Source organism: Cyprinodon tularosa, unplaced genomic scaffold (assembly GCF_016077235.1).
Source record: "Cyprinodon tularosa strain WSP-4 unplaced genomic scaffold, ASM1607723v1 ctg902, whole genome shotgun sequence".
Classification (NCBI taxonomy): Eukaryota; Metazoa; Chordata; class Actinopteri; order Cyprinodontiformes; family Cyprinodontidae; genus Cyprinodon; species Cyprinodon tularosa.
In genome coordinates, this window is record NW_024039677.1 from 82,579 (window position 1) to 104,105 (window position 21,527).

The window sequence follows — 21,527 nt, forward strand, 5'->3', positions numbered from 1 at the left end:
TTTGTTGTTGCTTTCCAGGTGGGCATTGAAGTCTGCCAGCAAGCTGACAACATCCCAAAGAGAGGCACCATCCAGCAGCCAAGCCAGAGGTCCCAAGAAGGCTAGGTACCCAAAGCTACTGATGGTCCAGGGTGAGACTCCACTGTGGTAAACCCCAACATGAGATGAGAAGTTTAGGATCTCACAATGAGCCGGGCTGCGTAGCCCAGGTTGTGCATTAAGGTAGGCGTAACTTTTTCTTTCACTCAGTCGCCTACAATCAGGCTCCTTCCTTTCAGTTAGGTGATATTCTGTATTTCTCAAGCCATTTTAAGTGTTCGTGGATCAGGTGGTGTACATCTCTTCCTTTGACCAACTCTTTTTGTACAGGTCCCTAATGGTTTTCCCTGAAAGTGGTGGGGCCAATGGGGAATGGTCTAGCAGATGGTGTCATGGTTTTGGTTCTGTTTAAGTTTTATCTTTGAGTTTTAGTTGGTTTTATTTCCATTTTGTGTTATTCTAGTTATTTTTTATTTTATTTGAGTTCTTAGGTATTTCTTGTTTGCCCCTGTTGCCCTCTTGAATTGAAATTTATTCTCCAATTTCAATTTGAGTGGTTTGTTTTTGCTTTTTTTTTAAACTTTTGTGCTAGTAAAAGACCAAAGTGTGTTTATCTGTGAACTTAGAAACAAAACACCCTAGCCCAGATCCACTTATTTTTGTCAGACTCAATCTCTTAGCTCCCTTCTAGACTCCTTTGTTCTCACCTGCTGCCAATCTGCTGATTAGCCTGGTCTTTTTTCTCTCTCCCATATATGCACCTGCTGCTCAGTCATTTCTTTGCCCCTTTCTTGTTTTGAGTATTCCCGGTTTTCAGCATTTTTGGATTGTGTGGATTTATATGTGGTTCTATTACCCTTTATATTATTAAATCTTCATGAAACACCTTTTTTTCAAATGTAATGACATTGCTCTTGTGGAAGCTCATTGGTAGAATTCTCTTATGATAGGAAGAAGGCTGACGATTCACTCCATTGTCTCCGGAGGGGGGAAACATTTATTTACAAAACCGAATTCATACAGCTGTCTTAAACACTTCATACATTCAGCGCTATGTCCTCACATCTGTAGTTTTCCCCCACCTTCAATCCATTGAGGGCGGCCTTTTATAGGCTCCACAACGCACTGTGTGGATGCAAGCGCACGACTGGACGCTCTGAAGAACCTTCCTGGAAGTTCTTGGCCTGTGACCCGATTGCGTGCGAGTCAGCCAGTAAGAAGCCTGTTTTTGCCAAGATTCGTACGTGACTCTGAGCTTGCAGACTCCCTGTTTACATGTTGCAATCTCTGTGTTGCTAAGTGAGCATAAGGTCAGAAACAGGACTACATAACGCAGTACAGCTGCTTCCTTGTTTGGCAAACCAGCCAGCATTAGAGACTTTATTATTACTAAGACTCATACTTGAACTTCAAGATGTACTGTTTTATTGCTAAGTAAGTATAGGTCCATGTTGTAGGATATATTCTGATTCTGATTTCCGATATAAGACAATAAAACTGCTACTACATTCCCCCCTGTAGTTCATTGCAGATGAAATATTTTGTGATGTTACATGATGGTGTGAATACTAAGCGAATAAGTGCACTTACATGTGTGTGAAGTTTAAGTGAAAAAAAACGAAATATTAACGTTACGGACACAGCCTGATATGGATGGAAGTTGGGGGATACAAACCTTTAAATGAAACCATTAACTAACCATTACTAAATATCATAATTAATAATAAAAGTCAGTCAGAAGTCAGTCAGTCAGTACTCCTCTAAACAGCCTGCTATGGATGGTTCACAATGTGAAATAATAAAACAGTAATACAGGTTATAATGCAAGGCAATGGCATGTTACAATCATCAGGTTTATATTTACAGAATACAAGAATAATCAATAATTGTGTTGTCTTCTTTCCTGTTGAAAAAATCAAAAATATAGTTCTTTCACTTCAGGGCTCTGTCCTTGGCTTTTAAAGGCATGAACACAGGATCAGTGGTTCCCGCCTTTAGTATTTTGCAGGCGGAAGTCGAAGGTTTGCAGTCTTATGCCTGGGGTCACCGGTCTTTACAATCCATCCCCTCAAAATGAGTAAGAGAAAAATCACAATTAGTGTTCTTATCAGCAAATATCAACTAATCATAGAAAATATTATTCATATTATTCCAATCCTATTGTAGTACATAGTGTTTGACTTATCTAATTCACTTGGAGAGGGATCCCATCCCAGTGATACATCACTTATAATCCGTGACCGCCAGCTTCCACCAATTTCTATAAAGTTATGGTGCAATCTCGCTTCAGCAGATTACTATTAATCATCCAAAAACAAAAATCCGAGCCAGTTCTCGACAGCTACTATTTATCTCAAGATGCCAATTTATGCTGCAGCACATCCGGTGACAGAAAGGTGAATCGCTTAAATTAATTCAGTAGCCAGTAAGAGCCTTCTGCCTATACTAATTAATAAATAGGAGGGTAAATTTAACTTACCTCTCCTTTTCCTTAGTTTTTCCTTGTTTTCACCCGGGAGGTCCTGATTCAATTCAATGCGGCCAAAATGCACCAATTGTGGAAGCTCATTGGTAGAATTCTCTTATGATAGGAAGAAGGCTGACGATTCACTCCATTGTCTCCGGAGGGGGGAAACATTTATTTACAAAACCGAATTCATACAGCTGTCTTAAACACTTCATACATTCAGCGCTATGTCCTCACATCTGTAGTTTTCCCCCACCTTCAATCCATTGAGGGCGGCCTTTTATAGGCTCCACAACGCACTGTGTGGATGCAAGCGCACGACTGGACGCTCTGAAGAACCTTCCTGGAAGTTCTTGGCCTGTGACCCGATTGCGTGCGAGTCAGCCAGTAAGAAGCCTGTTTTTGCCAAGATTCGTACGTGACTCCGAGCTTGCAGACTCCCTGTTTACATGTTGCAATCTCTGTGTTGCTAAGTGAGCATAAGGTCAGAAACAGGACTACATAACGCAGTACAACTGCTTCCTTGTTTGGCAAACCAGCCAGCATTAGAGACTTTATTATTACTAAGACTCATACTTGAACTTCAAGATGTACTGTTTTATTGCTAAGTAAGTATAGGTCCATGTTGTAGGATATATTCTGATTCTGATTTCTGATATAAGACAATAAAACTGCTACTACACTCTGTACTGAATTACCAGAAGCCTAGTCTTGCCACAGGAAAACAGGATTAGGTGTCAATTTGTTTTGTGTTAAAGGTAACACTTCCTCTGCCTCCTTTTACTTTATCCCAAAACACTGGAAGATATTACTACCCCATATACACTACCCTTAAAAAAACTGTGCCAAGACCGGTCCGAGCTCAGTAACTGAGATAACTTATCGTGTGTAAATGGAAAGCAAACTGAACTGAACCGAGCTAGACACAACCGAACTGAGCTAACTGCAGATCAGTTCCAGAGGTGGGCTCGGCTTGGTTTTTCCCTGGTTCGGTTCTCTGATAACAAGAGCGCATGACCAGAACGCGTCATCTGCGTCTGGCTGCACATCCCGATTCACACTCCATTCCAGTAGTTGGCAGTAATGCCCCTCCTGAAGTTGCTTGCCAACCAACACAAAACAGAATAAGAACAACTATAAACAACAATCGAAATTTTCTCAACGCAACATTTTAAATAATGGTTGCTGTCTTCGCCTGACCCTCCGCAAACACCAAAGTACAGCAATAATAATCAAGCATAACTTTCTGAATGTGACGGGCGCCGCCATTTTGATTTGCTTGATTCCCTCCTTCTTTGTGTTCTTCTTCTTGTGTTTTATGGCAGTTGGCAAACAACTTTTGGTGCATTACCGCCACCAACTGCTTGATTTCCTCCTTCAATGCTGGCAGTAATACCGCAGATCGTCACTAGGAGGCAAGGAGTTGAGGAACCGAGATAGAATGATGTGTAAACAGTCGTCAGAGCCGAGCTCGGCCTGGTTAACTGATCAGAGCTCGGACCGGTCTCGGCATGGCTCGGTTTTTCAAGGGTAGTGTAAATGGGGTATATGTGACCACATATAATCTGTAGACTACTGCAATTACAGTAATCTCCTCCAGGTATAGCTGCGTTACACACTGATTTGTTAGTCTGGAGTCAAAACTCTTTTACAGCTTTTGACTGTGTGCTAGTTGTTAACTGCTCAGATCTTGCCGTTTTTTTTTTAAAGGTTTGTGCTTTAAACATTAAAACGAGTGTAAAAAAACCCATTAAAAAAGCCACTGACAAAAAAAAATAAGAATAATTCAGATTGAATATCTGTTGTTTTTCTTGTTTTAACACTTGCTTTTAAAGTACTGGATCAAAGATCATAGTATAAAACAGGCTCTATAAATAAAACAAGAGTTCTGTCACCATTCCCTTTATTCTATCTCATTATTTCATTTTCTCTTCTGTCTCATATTCTCATTAACACCTCTGCCCTTTTAGCTTGTTGTCTCCTCTGTTTCTCCCTTTTATAAAGCAGCAATGCAACACTTTTACTTTGCTCAGTTCACCGCCCCCCCGTTCCTTCCACACTTCTAACAAACAATGTGTCCTAAAGAAACAGGAGGGCAGAAGACATCCAATTAAAAAAAACAATGCATTATTATTTCTCGGCTCCCCCTCTCTGCAGTTTCCCGAAGCCTTTCAGATTATATAACAGCTCATTGTCAAGGGAGCCAGCCTGTGGAGGACAAGTTGAGTGGTCTTTGCCGACGATGCGGCTCACCAACACTGGACTTTCCCCAACAGCTTGCGTACCACCTCTCTTTGCTCCACCTCCTCCTTTCTCCCCTTCCACCCACCCATGAGCCCACCCCTCTCTCTGCTCTACCCAAACACACACATGCACGCACTGAATATTGAATGCACAGGGATTGCAGCAGCAGCAGCAACAGCAATGTGAGATGGAGATCTCCACTGCGTGTGTGAGTGCCTGTTCCTGGTCAGTGCGAGGACGAGAGTGGATGAGTTTCAGTGATGCTTGAATAAGGTGTTTGAAGGAGAACAGGGGGGTAGGGGGGTGGGGGGTTTTGAGTAAAAGACAAGAGGAAGAGGAAGGATATATCACTCTAGTTTTGAGACGATGTCTGTCTGCTTTCCCCCTCTCCTATCTCGATAACCTAAGTCTTTGCCGGATGTGCTATAACTACTTCAGCTGTCACTGCACTGGCAGCCTCTCTCTCAATACTCCCTTCCCCTATGAGAACTGCTCCAGGGGCTGGACGGCACCCTGGCATCCTGTGAATACATGGATGAACAATGGATCTACAGGGGATCTGAGCTGTCTTGTCCTTTTCACCTCTGATCTATTTTCCAAGGTAAGACATAGAGTTACACATGAAAATACAGTTCAACAGATATTCTTAAGCTTTGGCAGCAAGTCATTTCCTCAGAATCTTAAATCATAACTAAATGAAAGTGTAAATAAGTAGCATATATAGCCATTCAACAAATTTCTCTTAAACTCTGTGTATTTACTGCATATAATCCATGTTTGTATTAAATCATATTGGAATAGGAAAGACGTATGCCTGCAGGAAGACATTTAAGGATAGAAGGAAAATTTAGGGGGGAAAGAAGTAGGTCCTCCCATACAACCAATTTAGAAAAATCATGAGTGGTAGTGTAAATTGGATTGATTCATATCATCTTAACGTGATGCAAGTCTTTGTAGCTGCTGACAGATGTGCTGCATCTTCCAAGCAAGAAAAAGGCTGATTATAGAGATTGCTATACTTGTGAATTGCCAGGGCTTGACAGATAAGAATATAGGTGAGAGCTTACTAATAGATTAGTGTGTATTTGACTGTAGCTGACACACACTCTGCCTTTATGCATCTCGTTCCCTGGATTACACAAATCACCTGTGTGTGTCTTATTTTTTCCTATGTTAAAGTCCAATTTGAGGCAAGTTTTGGGCTTTTTGCTAAGGTGTTAGATGTAAAGGGCTATGGTACTGCATCACATACGGAGCTACAGTTTTATGGTGTCTATGGTCTCAGCTGTTGCCTCCTCCTAACAACCTTATCTTCTCTACATTTCATTCCTTTATCACCTAATATAGCAAAAATAAAAAAATAAAAAATGAAGGTGCAATTCACCTTTATATATTTTGTGCCTAGCATTTGCTTGTAAAAATTATCTTCACCGCACTGTACATAAAGCTAAGCCCATCCTTTGTTTATTTATGACCTCTTAATGGTTTTGCTCTGTAGAAGAAATAAATATTCTTAAAAGCTTGTTATCATGAAGGAATTAATTTACGGAGCATGGTTTCATTCCAGACAACATAGATCGAGACTTCTTAAACCCCAGATCCCCATAATAGAACTGTAACTCGGTGATCAATGTTTAAAGCTAATAAAGTAATAAAGACAAGTTTCATAGTTGTAGCCTGCAGCCAGGATGGATGCAAATAGTTTTGTGTGACAATATGAGTAATGATAATCTGCATGTGCTATCTTAAAGCTGTCTGACACTGCTTTTAATACATTGTAGAATAAGGTATATTTTGTAACATGGTGCAATATATTCTTTACACAAAACCGGCACCGGAGCAACTATGCAAAATGACATGTTAATTATCATGTACATGGAAGAAAGGAAAAACTAAGCACCGTTTTCCTCAGCGTTTGAATCATGCCCCTGGATATATGGTTGGTGCAATGTCACATTATAATTAATGCAAAAAAGTGAGCTAAAGATTCTTCCTTCAAAGACGAGCCATTGCACAGCAGAATGCTTACTCTGGGATTTGCAAAAGCTTGTATAATAAAGAAGTCATTCTGCATTTGAATAAACAGATGTTTAAAAGCATTTTACAAAGACAATGAACTGAAATGCTCAAGACTGAGTCGTGTTTATGAAGCATTCAGTATGCTGTGAGAATATTAAGAAGTGTTAGGCCACCGTTGTTACTTAACCATTAATGAGAGTGGCTAGACAGTGTTATCATATGTAAATATACGACTGATGCACTCAAGTATTTACTATGTTGATGCACCCGGGCAGGGATACAAGCTGATCCAAGCAAAGCTGCATCAATTTTCTGTGGTTCGTGATGAGAAAGAAATCATGAGTCAGCACTGTGGCAGGACTGCCATTGCATGGAAAATTGATCCAATCCAACACTAAATATCCTCATAAACAAATACACTATATTGCCAAAAGTATTTGCTCACCTGCCTTGACTCACATATGAGCTTAAGTGACATCCCGTTCCTAATCCATAGGGTTCAATATGACGTCGGTCCACCCTTTGCAGCTAGAACAGCTTCAACTCTTCTGGGAAGGCTGTCCACAAGGTTTAGGAGTGTGTTTATGGGAATTTTTGACCATTCTTCCAGAAGCGCATTTGTGAGGTCGCACACTGATGTTGGACGAGAAGGCCTGGCTCTCAGTCTCCGCTCTAATTCATCCCAAAGGTGTTCTATCGGGTTGAGGTCAGGACTCTGTGCAGGCCAGTCAAGTTCATCCACACCAGACTCTGTCATCCATGTCTTTATGGACCTTGCTTTGTGCACTGGTGCACAGTCATGTTGGAAGAGGAAGGGGCCAGCTCCAAACTGTTCCCACAAAGTTGGGAGCATGGAATTGTCCAAAATGTCTTGGTATGCTGAAGCATTCAGAGTTCCTTTCACTGGAACTAAGGGGCCAAGCCCAGCTCCTGAAAAACAACCCCACACCATAATCCCCCCTCCACCAAACTTTACACTTGGCACAATGCAGTCAGACAAGTACCGTTCTCCTGGCAACCGCCAAACCCAGACCCGTCCATCAGATTGCCAGATGGAGAAGCGCGATTCGTCACTCCAGAGAACGCGTCTCCACTGCTCTAGAGTCCAGTGGCGGCGTGCTTTACACCACCGCATCCGACGCTTTGCATTGCACTTGGTGATGTATGGCTTGGATGCAGCTGCTCGACCATGGAAACCCATTCCATGAAGCTCTCTGCGCACTGTTCTTGAGCTAATCTGAAGGCCACATGAAGTTTGGAGGTCTGTAGTGATTGACTCTGCAGAAAGTTGGCGACCTCTTCGCACTATGCGCGTCAGCATCCGCTGACCCCGCTCCGTCAGTTTACGTGGCCTACCACTTCGTGGCTGAGTTGCTGTCGTTCCCAAACACTTCCATTTTCTTATAATACAGCTGACAGTTGACTGTGGAATATTTAGGAGCGAGGAAATTTCACGACTGGATTTGTTGCACAGGTGGCATCCTATCACAGTTCCACGCTGGAATTCACTGAGCTCCTGAGAGCGACCCATTCTTTCACAAATGTTTGTAAAAACGGTCTGCATGCCTAGGTGCTTGAATTTATACACCTGTGGCCATGGAAGTGATTGGAACACCTGATTCCAATAATTTGGATGGGTGAGCAAATACTTTTGGCAATATAGTGTATGTTACAGCATTTTAGTCATGATAATGAATGATGTTACAGTAGATGACCCTGCAATCACCACCACTACATGCACTAAGACCTTCCGACTCACATGCAGCACTGCAGTTTGAAGAACTGACGGGCAATTGGAGCAGACAACGTGGTCTGTCAGGGTACATAAGGAGATTTCAGAGGATTACTTTTGCAATTTTGGATTCAATGCATTATTCATAATCCTTTGGATAGCAGGGGCCAAATCAGGGAAGGTCCTCAGGTCATTAGAGGAGATCGCTTGCTGTGAAGAGGAGGAGAAAAAGGCGTTTGAGATTCGTAAAAAAAGGAAATTCTCTTTCATGAGTAAGAACATTTTCATGTATCATAGTCACACTCAATCATTCAGCTCTGACTTCCAACAATAATAACTCATTAAAGGGATTTTCTTGGTTTCCTTTTGTTATGTTGAATCACTGTTTAGCTATTTTATAACAGTTACAAGAGTGTATAAGGAAATCACATGCACTCAAAGAGGACTTCCTGCAAATGTGATTACCTTTTCAGTAGTGTGAGATTAGGGTTTCTGAGTGTGAAATAGCATGATTTAATGTGAATCAGCCTTGAAAAAAATCTATTTTTTATCTGTGCACCCACTTCAACAAACAACTTGACATATCAAATTGACTAGCAAGCAATCAGACCATCCTCCAAGAAAATTAATCTGCACCGTATTCTAAACGCAGTGTATGTAAAATGAAAGCATGATATACTCTTTTGGCAAAATGAGAATGAACTAGTTTTGTTTCGGTTTTGTACATGTATTTTTTTTTCCATCTTGCTCTAACTTATTTTAGTTAATAAAGCATGGCAGGAGCTGGGATTAACAATTGTTCTTAAGTACAGTACCTTGCAAAAGTAATGATATCTCTTGAAAGTGTTGTGACAGCAACTGTAAGATTGCTCAAGCCATGTGGAAAATTCAAGCCAGTGAAAACAAAGCTGAGACAAATGCACAATAGTTTTAATGGCTACACAATAAAGCACAAGTTTACCCGAGGCATTTAATTAGGCTTTTACCTGATCAGCAAACATTAAAGGAAATTTTATTTCCACATCAAGTCAGTAATGTTATTTCAAGGCAGTAAAATACAAATCAACATTAAATCTCATGCTTTTAAAAGGAGACAGACAAAGGAGGAAAAATAATGTTGTGTCAAACACCTTTTACAGTTACTAAAGCGAGTGAGCAAATGAACACATAAGTAAGTGAGAGCTTACGTTTTTTGTTACATTGGGCCCTTGATTTTACATTATTACATCATGTTCTACTAACCCATATGCGATTTATGTTATTTGGTGCTTTTCTGAAGATATTCCGTTAGGTTATATCCAAGTAACGTCTACCTATGGGCAAACGACTTGAAGGCACAAACTGAACTGTTCATAAATTGAGACATTATATTTCTCCTACAAGCCCATTAGGTGACAGGTAGAGAGAGTTGTCGCTAGTATGCAGATTGTTGCCTCTGATCTCTATTTATTCACTGGATGGTAGTATGGAGTGGAGTTAAGCCACTGGCCGCCATATTGGTACTCTCTAGTTAGACCGGTCACAATTTAAACAATACGACCACTACAGCTTCTAACAACGATGATGTACTGTATTCATTTTCAGGGGCACTTTAACACACACTTGCTGTCTCATGGCATGCATAGATTACTGTAATTTATGATAAGAAACATAGGCACACCGCATTGCATAGTCAATTAAGTTAGGGTGACCAAACGTCCGTATTTCCCGGGACATATCCGTATTTCACGTCCTGTCCCGGGCGTCCCGGGTTTTTTTTAGAAAGTGAGGAAATGTCCTGATTTCACTGCGCACGACGCTCCGTGTGACGTAATCCCTGAGCCGCGTCAGTGCGGGCAGCCCTGTTCTTAATCAGAGGCTCTGTTCGAAAACCTGGGCTGCATCCTCCAAGAACGCGGTCTACCTAGACTGGATCCTTCGAAGTCCTTAAAAATAAGGAGGCCGGAAGAGTTCTGTCTGTAAATTCGAACAGGTCCACCCTTCGGCGGGTTTTACCGCCGTATGCTCTGTTGCTTAGCAACCGTGAAAGTTGACACACAAAGCAGGAAAAGAATGAATACCGAGGTTTTCAAAACTGTTTGTTTATTTATTTATTTTTAAAAAAGTTAAAGTGAACAAAGACTACACTCACAAGAATCCAGAGTGGAATAAAGGTTCCAACCACCGGGAGCAGGAACAAATCAAATCAAATGTAATGATAGAAACCTTAGTAAGTTAAATAACCTGCTGCTGTCATTCTGCACATCTCTGATGTTGCTGCTATTTTCAAATATCCATTACTGTAAAAATGTCCATAGCTGCATATTGGTTATTAATTCTCCAGTTTTATATTGTTAAAACACTTTACAGGATTTTATTGTTTATATTTTAACTCTTCCCTATTATGTTATTCTTATACATTTTTCTAAGGTCCACATTTGTGTGACCATTTTCAATAATCTTTCTGCTGCTGTAAATTTGGACATTGTGGGACAATAAAGGGATTTTCTATTCTATAAAAGGGTTAGAAATACATAAGTAAATCTAAACAATGTATGTATAAAAATATATCTGCAAATTTTCTATAATATTCAACAACAAAAAATACTTAGTTAAGCATATTGTGCAAAACAACAATAAAAAAATTAAACTCCTATAAGATTTAAAGTTCCCTCTCTGCAGATCTATTAGAATCTGTCCTTTAATTACAGCCAAACTCATTTACACAGTAACAGATAAAAACCTTTAGATAAATCAAACATTACCGCCACATATCTGACTCAATAACCATTAAAACAACTATTTTTCATTCATTTCAGATGGAACTATTAACAGAGTTGTATTATATTAAACTGAACTTCCAATTTTCACCACTGTTCTGCGCCAAGTAACATTTCCTCTGATCACGGAACAAATCCCGATGATGAGACATTTGTTCTTTCAATAAAGCCCCCCCCCCCCCCCCCCCCCCCGCTCCAAGGTGTCCTGGTTTTCCCAAATGAAAATATGGTCACCCTAATTAAGTATATAATATACAAATCCATCACAACAAAATTAATGTCTCAATGGAGCACAATAATACAGATGCACCAAAACTGTCATTGTCTTGGTTCTGTACATTTTTTTTTTAGTTTTCAGTTTCATGTTGATCCATGTTTTTCTTTGTTTTATAGTTTTATTAGTTTAATTCCTATTTTGCTGTGTTTTTCTGGATGTTTTTTGAGCTCTTAGGTTGCTCTTTGTTTCCCTCTGTTGCCCTCTTGGTCCCCTTCTCCCTAGCTCCCTTCTAGAAGGCTCTGTTCACAACTGTTCCCAATCAACTCGTTAGTCCTGTCTTTGTTCAGCAGTGTTGGGCAAGCTACTTGTCCATTGTAGTGAGCTAAGCTATCAGTTACTCAGCAATAAATTAAGCTTCACTACACAAAAGCTACCACCTAAAGAATTATAGCAAGCTAAGTTACACTAATGTGTTAAAAGTAGCTTAACTACATCAGAAGCTACTTAACGTTGTACCAACCTAATGTCAATTCAAAATGAGTCTGATGCACTGGCAGTGGCACGGGAAGGGGGGTGCTGCGGGGGCTGCAGCCTCCCTCGTCATAGCATCAGCCCCCCATGGTGGGGGGCTGTGGAGTAACATAATATTGTACTTAAAAACATGAAATTATTTATGTATTTATTTTTTAAAAGACTGTGTTTGATATGGGATTAAAATGATGGGCTGTGTATAAGATATAAACTAATGATTCATTATTTTAAAAAACTAGGCTACTCCCCCGGAAGTGCTTCCGCCACCTCACATTCGTTTAGGCATTGCTAGCAAAAGGCAGCAGAAACGTATTTCTGACTATTTCGAGGTAGGAAATGGTTTTAATTCCCCTATACTGGCGCCGAGCATTTATTTAGCATTATTAATTTTGTTATTTATTTCTATATGCTGTGCCTATTCGTCGTAGTCCTGTGGCTGAAGAAGTCTACGCTAGAATAAGGCTGTATATCACTAAATATTATGTCTGTATTAAGCTATTTAGTGATAAAATATGAAATTAGTTGTTTTTTTTGTGTGTGTTTTTTGTTTCAGATATGAAATCATTCCCCCATATCCACAGTCAAATGGACTTTCAAGACGTTCAATGCTCAGTTTAGGCGATATTTAGGCCATGTTTTATTCAAGTGTTCCTGATCCTGTTGATTGGGAGCTGTTGTTTGTTTTGAATGATTAAAAGAGAAGAAATAAAGTTTAAAATGTTCATGCTTTGTTCCGATGCATTTTAAATGGCAGTTTGTGGCGACAAATGTAGGCCTACGATATTATGTTAAAAACGTCAGCCACAGCCCTCAACATAATGACGTCACGTGTGTTTTCCAACCCAGCCATCAGCCCCCCTCGCTTGAAACAGCTTCCAGCGCGCCTGTGCACTGGTTAAAATATTTATTAAAGATCAGCCAATGACATAACACAGTGTAAACATTGCTTTATGATCAGCATATTAAAATAAAAACTAAAGTAATTACTAGTAGACAAACTAGTAAACAATCTGCTGTTATTAGAACCAAATTAAAGTTACTGTGTAGTGTTCTACACATGGAGACATGGCTATGAGTTTGCATTCAATGGACATCTCTAGGGAAAACAAAACCCTACAAAAGACCTCAATTAAATTCAAGTAACAAACAAAACTGTTTACAAAAGAAGGTGAAAAAATAAAGAAGCTAATTAAGAGATACATATATATATATATATGTCTCACCATATAATTTAATTTCTACCTACATATTTATTCATTGTATTTTTGGAGGCAATAATTAAATGCTTATTTATTTATTTATTGAGCATTTATTTATTTATGTATTTATTTTATATACGGTAGAGCTGTTCCTCCATAAAAAATGTTATCTGTGCACAGCCTAAAAACAGATTTATGTAAACATCCTGTCAGGTATACTAGGCCATGAAAATACAATATCGAAGTTTCACTACTGCTCTCTAATTACAGTATCTTAGTGGCACATAGATATGGGAGAATTATCCTGCCATAATGCAAGAGCACATAACTTCAATTAAAGAAAAGAATTTCATCTTCTTGCTCTCAAAACTTATAATGCTCACACTCAAAACATGCGCTCTCTCTCAAATCTTTTCTCTTCTCTCTCAAATCTTTGTTTCTTCTCTCAGATTTAATGCTTCTTGCACAGATATTTTCTCCTCTCGCTTGCTTCCTTCTCTTTGCGCACAAACCGCGCTCTGTTTGAGTCTCAGATATGCTCGCAAACCCGTAGACTCTGCTTGCGGATTTGTTTTGCTCTCTCTCAGACTGCAGTTGGATCGTCGCCTAGCAACCTTTCCAGCCAATAGAACGACAGCCTCGGAAAGGGTGCGCTTGTTTAACCCTACTGAGTGTGCCTGTGCTACTACGCCGCTTATAAGAGCGTCAGCTGAAACTGCTATTTACAGTAGTTTTGTGGCTGATTGTTGTTTAGAAATAGAAAACCTGGTTTCATTTCTTAGTTATGCCCTGGATTTTGTAGCGTTTGTGGACGCTACGTCGCTACTTGATCAAAACAATAACGTCGCTACAGGAAAGTTACTTGATAAATAAAGCAGCGACGCTACGCTCAAGCTACTGGAAAATGTAGTTAAACTAATAGCTTCGCTACATGTAGCGGCGCTACTGCCCATCACTGTTGTTCAGTCAGCCATAAATACTCTCCCTGTGCAGTTCCTCAGTGGTGGTTCCTCGTGCTTGTTTTCCCTGATGTCTCCATGGTTCTGGTTGTTTTATAAATGTTTGAGTTTCTTTTTTTTCCGTCACAATAACATGCAATATTTCAGCACATGATTTTTTAAATAAAAAAATACAACAAACACCATTAAAAAAAGCAGTGTCATTCACTTAATTAAGAATTACTTAACTGACAATTCACATTGAATTACATTTACTCTACTTTCTATTTTCGAACCTTAGACACAATGTCGATGGCTAACTTAGTCAATATCTGGGAATCAGTCCAAGATAGCCAAACTAATGTTCCGCTACATACTATACAATAGGATACATTGGTGTATATATGGATTTTCTTGGTTAGTACATCCACTGACTGTGATATTACCTGTGAAACACCTTCCCACAGCCAGCAAATTGCTTGTTTTTGCTGCCAAATGCTGCACACGCAGGCATTTTTATGGCGTGTCTACATGGGAGTGTTGAGTACCAATATGGCGGCTGGGGGCTTTACTTTTATCGGGCTATCAGCAATACAGGGAATACATAGAGATCAGTGATTGAAAATTGGAAAGGGACCAATGGTCCAACTCTTGTTCGGGAAGCTGGTCTGCTCGGTCCAACCGGTACATGAAGAGATGTGGATAAATCTGATGCAACAACAGAGGGAACTTTGCAAGGTTGAAACTTTTTTGATCACTTACAGCAGTTCGTGGGGTTGTCTCCCACTGGAATCAGCTGTAGGCCGGTAGCTGGACGCACTGCTACACCAGCCGAATGCGCCCGATGACGGCTTGGCAGTTCAAAGCAGCATGTTGGCAACAAGCAGATGGGACAGGACTGGACTGGGGCAGCAGCAAGTGGTCCACCAGAACCAGATACTGGAAAAAAAATTTCAGGGCAGCCTGGATCACTAACATTAAGCAAATTTCAGTTGGTAATTTTTGACTACAATTTCTTAACCAGATTTAAGTTCTGGGTTTGACTGGCCATAATTAATTTACATTAATTAGCATTTTTTTCAGGCAAACTGTGTTTTGAAAGTAAGTTTAACCAACCATCCAAGTGTATAAAGTGTCCCATAACTTGCTTTAAGCAAAATGCAAAGGATATTTCAACAGTTGAAAATCTTACACAAAACTCAGATTTGTGGAGTGCACAACTATTGGTTTCCCTTTTGATCAGTTCTCCCAAATATCCGTGCATCCTTACAGAGATCCTCTTCAGTAATCCGGCTTCTTTATGGGTCTGTTAAGTTTCAGTAGACAACCATGCATGCTTGCAGTTATGATAAACTTAGTCCATTTTGAAAGGTAGTGGTGTGAGCTCTGTCATCTGCCCAGCGCCTGAATACACATGCATACCACAGTTTTTAATTTTTTGTAATACTCTTTTCTAAAATGTGTATCACTTTTCGTCACCATTGACTAGGAAGTGCTTTTTACTGGTTAATAATAAAAAAGGCCATATATATTGAAGTTTGTGGTTGTTAAATTAAAAAATAACTCTAAATAGACATTAATGATGTTGGAAGGCACTATAATCAGTTCGTTTAAAAGTCAGAGCTAAAAGATATGTTGGCATGGGTGTATATAGTTTCCACATAGGAGGAGTACTGTACCCTGTGTGAATGAGATTTTTTAAGAAGCTGGCAAAAGATTCCCTTCAAAATGTTGACTGCAAGGCCAGCAGACCCATACTTGTACACGTCTTTAGTTTATCTTCTCTACCATTTGCATGTCTAAACATATATTTCAAAACTGTCCTAAATAGCAGAAACTAACATAATTGTAATGTGTCAATTTTTTTTATAACTTTTACAAAGTTGGTCATATGAACTGTAAGGAAAACATGTCTTCATTGGAAATGACTCATCATTACAAATGTACTGATGGATTTTGAATGTCACTGGAAGATGGAACATAATTACTTTTAGAGGTGCTTCAACAAAACAAGTAGGTTGCTTATGTATGGTTACAAATGTTTTATTGAAGTTTATTCATCATGTGCTGTCTTGTCATATGAAAATGATTAACAAGCTCTTCTGGTGTTTCCTTTCAACCGTATCAGACATCATTTCATTTCCTTGCAGTGCTTGATATATTTCATGCACTTGAAATATGAAATGCTTTACAACAGATGAGTCAGAAAATTAGATTTCCCCCCCCCAGTTTTCCATTATTCTAAAGGTCAAAAGGTCTGGAACTGTCCAGAACATTACTGTCTAGAACAGCTATCAGTTAAATGTTTTACTTATAATTATAAGTGCACTAAAACCTAGTCTAATTTTTGGATTTAATATACATGTTCATGTATTTGTTATCCGTTAGGATGATTTAAGTTAATTCCCAAAATAATTGATAGTCATCAAGAGAAAACTGTCGCCATAGTCATTACTTTGCAAAAACTTTACATGTGTATTAACAACATATAAGAAACTCAGCATCATATTAGGATAGCAAAAAAAAAGGTTCTTAATTTTAAAAGGATGCCCATACATCTGTTCCTCCAGTTTTCCTCAAATTAAAGTTAAAAATAAGTAAATTTGTTCAGCTTTACTTTAACAGTTTATGCTTGCTGAACCAAAGCTTTGGACAATACCAAATGCTAAGGTAGAGGAGACTAGTCCCTAACTTCCCAGTAGTAAAATATTGGGTTGATATGCATCCAGATACCTACCTGTATGGGACCAGTGTTTACAGAATGTATTTTAAGATATGATAACTGCTGGGGTTTTCCTGTTGCCTTGAAATGATTTGATTATTTAAAGAGATGAGAAAACCTCCTTTGCTTTGATTTTGCAAAATTCTTTAAAAAAAAATTTTTAAGTAATTATTTTAGCCATATGATATGAATATGGATTTCTTACTTGCAAATTTTTTGACGGTGACAAATATTTTGTTGTCCTTGAATTTGTAGACACTTTCTTTTATTTTTTGCTTCAATACAATATTGCTAGGAATTATACTATAAAGTTTGAAAAACACAACACCTACAAAACAGGTTTACAATTCACTCCCAAAGGACTGTCTCATTTGGGTCATGTGGCTACAAAAAGTCTATCTTGGTCAACTGAGGCTCTATTCTAAGGGAAAGGGTTTACCGAAGTGCTCGGCTAATGTTGAGGTTCTAGTTATTATATCTTTTTTTATATATCTTCATATAAGTTCAGCCCATGTTTTCTTTATGGTCCACTAATTAAACTTACACAAGAGTTTTTCCTTGCTTAAAAAAAAAGAATAAATGCTTTGGTTTGAAAGTTATATATTTACACTTTCAATTATAGTACCTTGTAGCTCTGGCTTCAGGTTGCTCATTTAATTAAGCCACAGGGAGCATGACCTTGAAATTTGTTATGGTATAGTTTGGGTTCAGGAGTCTGGGCTTTAACAATAGATTACATAGATATAACATTTTTTAACATTTAGCTCTATATCACTGACACATGAACCTTACAATGTTTCAAAAATATTAAAATATACAAAAAAATTATGTTTTTTGTGGCTTAGCAAACAGTTCTTTTAGATTAACCATTAAAAATGCTTCACAAAATTATAGGTGATGGTAATTTTTTACATTTCTAAAAAATAAACTCCTCCATTGTTCTAAGAATTTGTTTATAGGTTACTTCTAAATCTCTTAAGCTAGTTTGTATCTTTTCTCAGACTTTCTTTTTGTTGAGAGTTAAGTAGATTTAATTCAACCAGCTCATTTTAAAATGTGATCACTGGGCTTACCATGCTCATATTATATGCTCAGTTTTTGACCTAGCGTCTCCACTTAAGGAAAGCTGAGATCCGAGGAGTGAGGACAATAAATTTCTCCCTGGGGAGTTTCAGTGCCTAGGTATATACAGATGGAGGATCTCAACACCAGTTATTATTTCAGAGTGTTATATGTGTGGGCCACAGCTGCTCCAAGGCCATTTCTTCTAGGGTACCTCAATACACAGGAGGAATATATTATATAGTAAACACCTTTAGCAAGGAGCCTTAGCACCAAGCCCCCTCCGGCCATTTCTTTGCTAAACACTTCCAAACACTGTGACAAGTATACTATTAAATTCTCAACACAGCAGTCCACAAAGCATAAACATGCTATGAAGGTTTATTGAAAAGCAGGTGGATGCAAGAATATAAGGTTAGTAATAGGTGTGGCTGATTGCATTGTAGCACAGCAGTGAGATGTAATTTTAGATAAAACTAAAATATAAAGAACAGTAAAGTAAAATGTCTCATAAGATTACAAGTTTGAGCCTGGGGATAAATATATATTTATACATTTCCTATAGTAAATCTTAAGTAAAGCAAAAGATATATTTTTAAAGTCAACACCAAATGAAATCATTAAAGCTCAATTACACTATTACAGTAGTCCAGAGCGAAGAAGGTTCATAGTGACCCAGCAAGGGCCCCCAAAGACAACATCATCTAAGTCAGTAGTTCTTCAAACACAACAAATACTGCTGTTTTATTACAGTTTTAATAGATTAAATTATATGTCAAAGGCAAAGTTATTAATTTTTGCAAGAGTAGAAATTAAACAAATACTGAAGCCAACCTCCCTTTACCTGCTTACATCACATGCTATCTTAAGCAAAGGAATTAGCAGTACTGGACAGGGTTAAAAGCGAAAACCCCTTTTAGATGAGTTATGTATGTATGTAGAAGATTGCAAACCAGTAAGAATGACAGGGTGGAGGCAATTATTATTCCGGAAAGCTCTCTTAAAGTAAATCATGCCAATAGTTGGCAAGGAAGCTGCATGTGAGATGCCATTGCATCCAAATAGTTTTTGTAGAGTTGAGCAAAACAGAGCAACAATGGAAATAAAAACTCTTTTGTTACTGCTTTGTTCTCATAAATAAGCAGAGAAAACTAAAAATTCAGCGACTCATATAAATTGGGGTTTTAAAATGTGGGACAGGATTCTTTCGACAAGAACAACTCTGTGTCATAGACCAACAAAAAAAATTACTGCATACTTAAGGAGTAGTAAAATAGCACAAATTATTTACACTCACAAATAAAGATAAAAGAAGTGTAGTATATTTCTCTTGTACCTGCTTGATCATCACAAGCAACTGACTTTAAAGAGATGTATAATTGATATCTAGAGACCATCTGTGAGCAAATGAATCTTAACATAATACCAAAGAGGTTTGTTGGACAACATTAGTACATAAGCAGGAAAAAAAAGAATACAGAGAGCAGGTCTGGAGTAAAAAATGTGGAGGAATTAAAAGCATTGTAGGACAACCTCTATTGGAATATAACTTTGATCTTGAAGTATTAGATCCCTGATTATTTAGTCTTTGTTCTTTTTGTTACTCCTAAAACTTGTATCAGACATTCTCCCCATTCTCCTGAAATTGTATCCCCTAAAAGAGAGTTTGTGTTTGTTTGTTTTTTCCAAAGAGGTAATTTAACTCATAAATCCTGTTTTATCATTTCAGGAAATATGGTGAGCAAAGAGGACGCCTCATGCGTAGTTCTGTCAAGTTCAGATGAATCAGATTCAGAGGAGCGACCTTCACACACCTCAATTCCTGGATTAGAATCAAGTGGGCAAGAGGTGAAGAAGAGAAACAAAGCTTTGCAAGTGCGGTTCAAGGATATCTGTGAAGCTCAAAAAGAACAGCGAGGAAGACACTCTAGGTCAATTTCTTGCAAGGTTAAACATCGAAAGTACATGACCATGCCAGCCAGAAGGTCTATTCCAAACGTGACTAGGAGCACGGGTGTCCAGACCTCACCAGACCTTACTAAGAGATACAAAACGTTTCCTTTTGAGAGGAAAAAAGGACACACATTTAAACATACAGCTTTGGTGGAAGATTACAGACGCCAAAACAATGGGTTTTTGAGTGATATAAAGACAGGGGGAGTTGATGGTGAACCAGCCGATGAGCCTTCCAAGTGCAGGGGTAAAAATATAGGACAGACGAAAGCCCTGCTTCATCACATGGATGACAGCAGTGATACAGAGGATTTGCTGTCAAGTGGTAACTGTGTGGATGGACCTTCATATCCAGACTCCTTACGCTTTACGGAAGAAATACTTTCGAGTGAACAACCTTCTAGAAATGAGCCAGAGTATCAAGTTTGTGGGAAATGGACTAAACACAAAGGATTACCCAAAGAAGACACTGACTCTGGTTTTTCCTCAAAGCGTCAGCTTGGGGACTCCGAGTTCTCAGAAAATAAGCCAAGGGGCATGGGCCCTGTGGCTTGGAACTCTTTGACACAAGTTGAGTCCATAGAGAGCCCCTCTGTGAGCTGTAAAAGGAAAAAGGGCTCACAGCTAAATGAGCAACAGTCTCAAACTTTACCTCATAGTGTTAAATCCTCTGTGCAGTCACAAGGACAGTATCGGGCAAGGCATGGCTCAGCCTCTTCTAAATTGCAGCAAACTACTGAGGGGTATGAGAGCTTTCCACCAGGAGGCACACAAGCTCCAGGCTTAGGGAGCAGTCAGCAGATAATATCCTTATCTGGAGACAAGGATATGAAAGCACAGCTGCAGGCCATGGAGAATCTCATCAGCTCAAGCCAAGAAACCATCAAAGTTCTCCTTGGAGTTATTCAGGAGTTGGAAAAAGGCGAAGCACAGAGGGAAGGGTAAGTACAGAGCAATTCATGACATGCTATTACACAAATGTAGCAAAATACTACTTAAATTAAGTGTATGGAAATTATATGCAAATCATAAAAAAGCTTGATGCAGGATCAAACCAACTTTTCGTGACTTCAAGTTTTACTGCTTACTGTTGGGCATCACTGGCAATAAATATGGTTCCCCCTAAGTCATTCCTAGCATCAACAAACAGAGGACCATCAATCAAGACTTTGACAAGGGCACAGAACCAAGGCGGGCAACTTGTAATAGATCCATTGTTTAATAATCATTACTTCACTTACTTCAGAAACTGGCAATACAAATCATATTGTAACACACTGTAAAACAAAAAGAACCATGTCATTGACAGAAATGCACCTGGATAGTGGACAGAGGTGGAGCTTGTGCAGCTTGAGTGGGGGGGCCCCAAAGAGCCCCTCTATAGATGATTGACATGTCACAGTATGGATCTCTCCTGAACAGTACTTGCTGCAATGCAGAGGAGAAAAAAGATGACTTAAGTAAAAGTTCAGGAACACTGATGACATTTTTATCCAAACATGTTTAAAGACAACCTTGTGAGTTGATACTCAAATTAAAGTAAAGATTGCAAAAAGGCTAAATTAAAATTAAGGTAAAGGTTACTTTTTTACTTTTTTGGAAATTTGTGGTTGTCAGTCTTCCTCAGGGTCTGGTGATTGTGCAC

At 38.9% G+C, this 21,527-nt stretch overlaps 1 protein-coding gene across 1 annotated transcript in view; it reads left to right on the forward strand.

Annotated features, from left to right (window-relative positions):
- Positions 1 to 4,759: 4,759 nt before the first annotated feature.
- Positions 4,760 to 21,527, forward strand: part of LOC119776060 (inhibitory synaptic factor 2A-like) — a 62,817-nt gene continuing 46,049 nt past the window's right edge. The window contains exons 1-2 of the mRNA XM_038274276.1: positions 4,760 to 5,351; positions 19,659 to 20,823. Coding sequence (XP_038130204.1) covers positions 19,664 to 20,823 — 1,160 coding nt within the window. The 5' untranslated portion in view covers positions 4,760 to 5,351; positions 19,659 to 19,663. The remainder of the gene's footprint in view (positions 5,352 to 19,658; positions 20,824 to 21,527) is intronic.